General features: G+C 31.9%; 1 protein-coding gene across 1 annotated transcript in view; it reads right to left on the minus strand.

The window, feature by feature from the left end:
* The window catches only part of LOC106477370 (putative adenosylhomocysteinase 3), a gene marked incomplete at its 5' end in the record, with an annotated part of 3,794 nt that extends 1,982 nt beyond the window's left edge, over window positions 1-1,812 (minus strand). The window contains 2 exons of the mRNA XM_013937946.2: window positions 398-444; window positions 1,636-1,812. Of these exons, the coding sequence (XP_013793400.2) occupies window positions 398-444; window positions 1,636-1,812 (224 nt within the window). The remainder of the gene's footprint in view (window positions 1-397; window positions 445-1,635) is intronic.
* Window positions 1,813-3,947: the final 2,135 nt, after the last annotated feature.

A 3,947-nucleotide genomic window follows, 5' to 3' on the forward strand; every position in this document is an offset into this window, starting at 1 on the left:
TTAACAATGGACTGTGTGTTTAGACAAATGGTTAACAATGGACTGTGTGTTTAGACAAATGGTTAACAATGGACTGTGTGTTTAGACAAATGGTTAACAATGGACTGTTTGTTTAGACAAATGGTTAACAATGGACTGTGTGTTTAGACAAATGGTTAACAATGGACTGTGTGTTTAGACAAATGGTTAATTATTGAGACACAGCACTGATGTAAAGTAATACAAGGTTATTGAGACACAGTACTTATGTAAAGTAATACAAGGTTATTGAGACACAGTGCTGATGTAAAGTAATACAAGGTTATTGAATTCTTAAAAACAAAAGTTTTAAATTGTACTTTTTTTCTTTAAAAATAATAATAATTACTTGTGACACAACTATATAAAAACTACTTACGCATCCAGAACACTTTCCCGACAACTGTAGAGATTATCAAATTTAGTCTGTGAAAAACAGGTATAAAAAAAAAACTTATAGTTAAAACCAAGCACAATTCATTGAGATATTTTTACAGTGTTTCCTATACACTTTTATTGTCTAATACAAATTTCATTTTTCCATCATGCTAACAAAAAAGTAGGTAACTGAGTGATAAATTAGTACATTATAATAATCATTTTTAGAACTCTACATTATTCAGATGTCACATGCGTTAAAAAATGAAAAAAGTTTTGAGTTTGTAAAGGATTTTCATTTAAATATCCTACTACTGATAAACTCAATATTTCAAACAACCGTTTACTATTTATTGTTTGGGACTATTAGTAATATTCTTCTTCTTAGTTAGTGTACCATAATTATTTCACCTATTAAATGTTAATAAATACTTAAATATTCTATTTGTATGTGTAAAATCTTCTGTGCCATGTTTTCTTTTAAAATATTTTTGAATATCAAAACTCATTTCAATTACATGAAACTTTGTTTTTAATTTTTTTAAAAGTTAAAAAGGCTCAATTTGGACAGAAACTTGGGTATCTAAGCAACAAGTATCTGGATTGAAACAGTATAAAGTATCTTACTGCAGATGGCCATTCTATACTAAAATATAAAATAACATTCACTTCAGCATTAAAAGGCAGTAGGCCTAAGATATGTGTGAATCATAGCACTAACATGTGTGTTAATCATAACATATGTATTAATCATAGGCCTAGGATATGTGTTAATCATAGGCCTAACATATGTGTTAATCATAGGCCTAGGATGTGTGTTAATCATAACATATGTGTTAATCATAGCCCTAACATGTGTGTGAATCATAACATATGTGTTAATCATAGGCCTAACATATGTGTTAATCATGAACAATATAAAAGGAATGTGGATATAAAACATCTACTGTTTACCCGATTTCTATCTTATTATTCTGAAGTCTCCCTCTATCCCCATTTCCTGATATTTAGCTTGGGTACATTATGCAGATCAAATAGGGATTGTAAAACTGGCAAGGCGGCAAGTGAAACAGTCATGCTAAGCACAAATATAGTATTCAGAATCTTGTAATACATGTATCATGGGTGTACTGCCATTCAGACATACATGTATATAACACGTGATGTTACGTACAGTTACTTATTCAGACACAGAAGACTTGCACCACATAATGTGTGTGTTTCACTTTGATTATTCACCTTTGTTACAGAATCATTGACGTTCATGGCTGGAACCGATAGCTTTCCAGCTTTAGAGAGCTGGTAGAGCCTGTGAACACCAGTAACACTCTCCTCGACAATGCCCTTTATCATCTTAAAGAGGGCAGGGTGCTTCTTAGACATCAAGTGAGTAGCATCTCCGCCATCATCCAATATCTGAAAACAAGGTACTTATTTCTTAAGCAACATTTCTTGTCAATAACGAAAAAAATATGTTTTTTATAGAAACTTTATTTCGGGTACAGCTAGCAAATTTCATGTGTTTAAATAATTTACAGAAATTACAATAGAATTAGGACAATGACAAGCCCTAGCAAACAAGGTAAAGGAGCAAAACAGCCCTTCCAACAAATCTGGAATTCACAATCATCTAAGCAAAGACTGTAGCAAGAAGCCTAACATGGAACACTTCAAAGCAACAGACAAACAGACATTAATAAAAAAAAGGAAGTGCTCCTAATTCAAAACTTCAGACCAAAATTGAACAACCGGCTAACAACACAACTGTATCTCAAACTGTGATAAACTTATCATGCCTGAAAAGGTCAAAGAGTAAAAACAATCAAATGTCAATATCTATCTTAAATACAATAGAAATATTGGTCTGTTGAGATCAGATGTTTTGGGTATAGTTAGAACATTTTATTTATAAAAGTCTGGTTTATATCAGGTAATCATCTTATTTCTTTTAAATACAAATATAAAATTCTGATTTATACTACGTATTCATCACTGTTTTATCAAGAAAACTCAGCTGGCTAGAGAAGTAAACTTACCACATTTGTAGATAAACACACAGTCCATCCACTAATGTAAAGTAATACAAGATTATTGAGACACAGCACTGATGTAAAGTAATACAAGGTTATTGAGACACAGCACTGATGTAAAGTAATACAAGGTTATTGAGACACAGTACTGATGTAAAGTAATACAAGGTTATTGAGACACAGTACTAATGTAAAGTAATACAAGATTATTGAGACACAGTACTAATGTAAAGTAATACAAGGTTATGAGACACAGTACAACAATAAAAATCCTTTTTCTCATGGATGGTGAACATTATTGTTTGTCAAGTTTGAGTACGTTGTTGTAGAACTGTCAGACAATTCCAGAAAAGGCTGCAAGTCCAATAGCCTTCTGCAGGAACCAGCAGTTATAATTGCCTGGAGGGAGGGTATATCTGCTAGTCTTTGTAATGTTTGTTAAAAAAAAACACTAATAATACTTAACACAGGCCTCGACAAATCCCAGGTGCCAGGTCACCATGGCAACTAAAAATTTCATTGTATTTTCTCCCATCTTATTCATGCTAAACAGAACTTGAATCTAGAATAGCTCTGGACTCTTGGAAGTCCGGAACTATTTTCATGTTATCCAAGTCCTAAACCAAACTTTGTTTCCAGGATTTCAATGGTAGATTCAGTACTTCTTCGTGGTTTTTCAGAAATGAAACACTGTGGTTACACAACATGTTACTAAATTCATACCATTTTGTTTTTCTTCTTTCTCTTAATTCAATCAATCAGTGCACATGTTTAGACTCAGACGGGTCCAAAAGCAATTAGTTCAGGCAATACTATCAAGTAGTTGTTGATATCAAGTGATTGTTAGCACGTACTCGTTGCCATGAAAGTAAATAAATATACGTAGCCCACATTTCCTGATACAAACAGTAGTGAAGTTAGGTTAGGCACACCGAAAGGCCTTTATCGTTGTACAGTGTTGTAGTGATGAGTACATTATACCTATTCCAAAACAACACCTGCTTAGCCTATCAATATTACAGTGATTATTTTTATTTTACTTTCATTCAGTGTAAGGATCCACCTAAGTTATATAATAAAGTTTACTAATGAACCCTTTGTTTATTAGTGTAAAACTGTACGTCTCGTATAATAAAGTTTACTAATGAACCCTTTGTTTATTAGTGTAAAACTGTACGTCTCGTGCCAGAACCACACAACCGACTCAAAATATATTCCATAACTTTTCTATAACTGACGTGGCTCCTAGATCTGAAAATATTTGTCGGGGCCTGAGTTAGCACCAAGTTAGTTGGAGTTCATGGGCATTTTTAACTAATTATATACTTTCATAATGCCTAGTAAAAAAAAACAAAAATTAAAACACAGCACAAGTGTAAAGTAATACAAGGATTATCATTATTTATATGACAAGTTATTGTTGTATTATCATTATTTATATGACAATTTATTTTGTTAATTATCATTATTTATATGACAAGTTATTTTGTTACATTATCATTATTTATATGACAAGTTATT

The sequence above is a fragment of the Limulus polyphemus genome, unplaced genomic scaffold, assembly GCF_000517525.1.
Source record: "Limulus polyphemus unplaced genomic scaffold, Limulus_polyphemus-2.1.2 Scaffold14609, whole genome shotgun sequence".
Classification (NCBI taxonomy): Eukaryota; Metazoa; Arthropoda; class Merostomata; order Xiphosura; family Limulidae; genus Limulus; species Limulus polyphemus.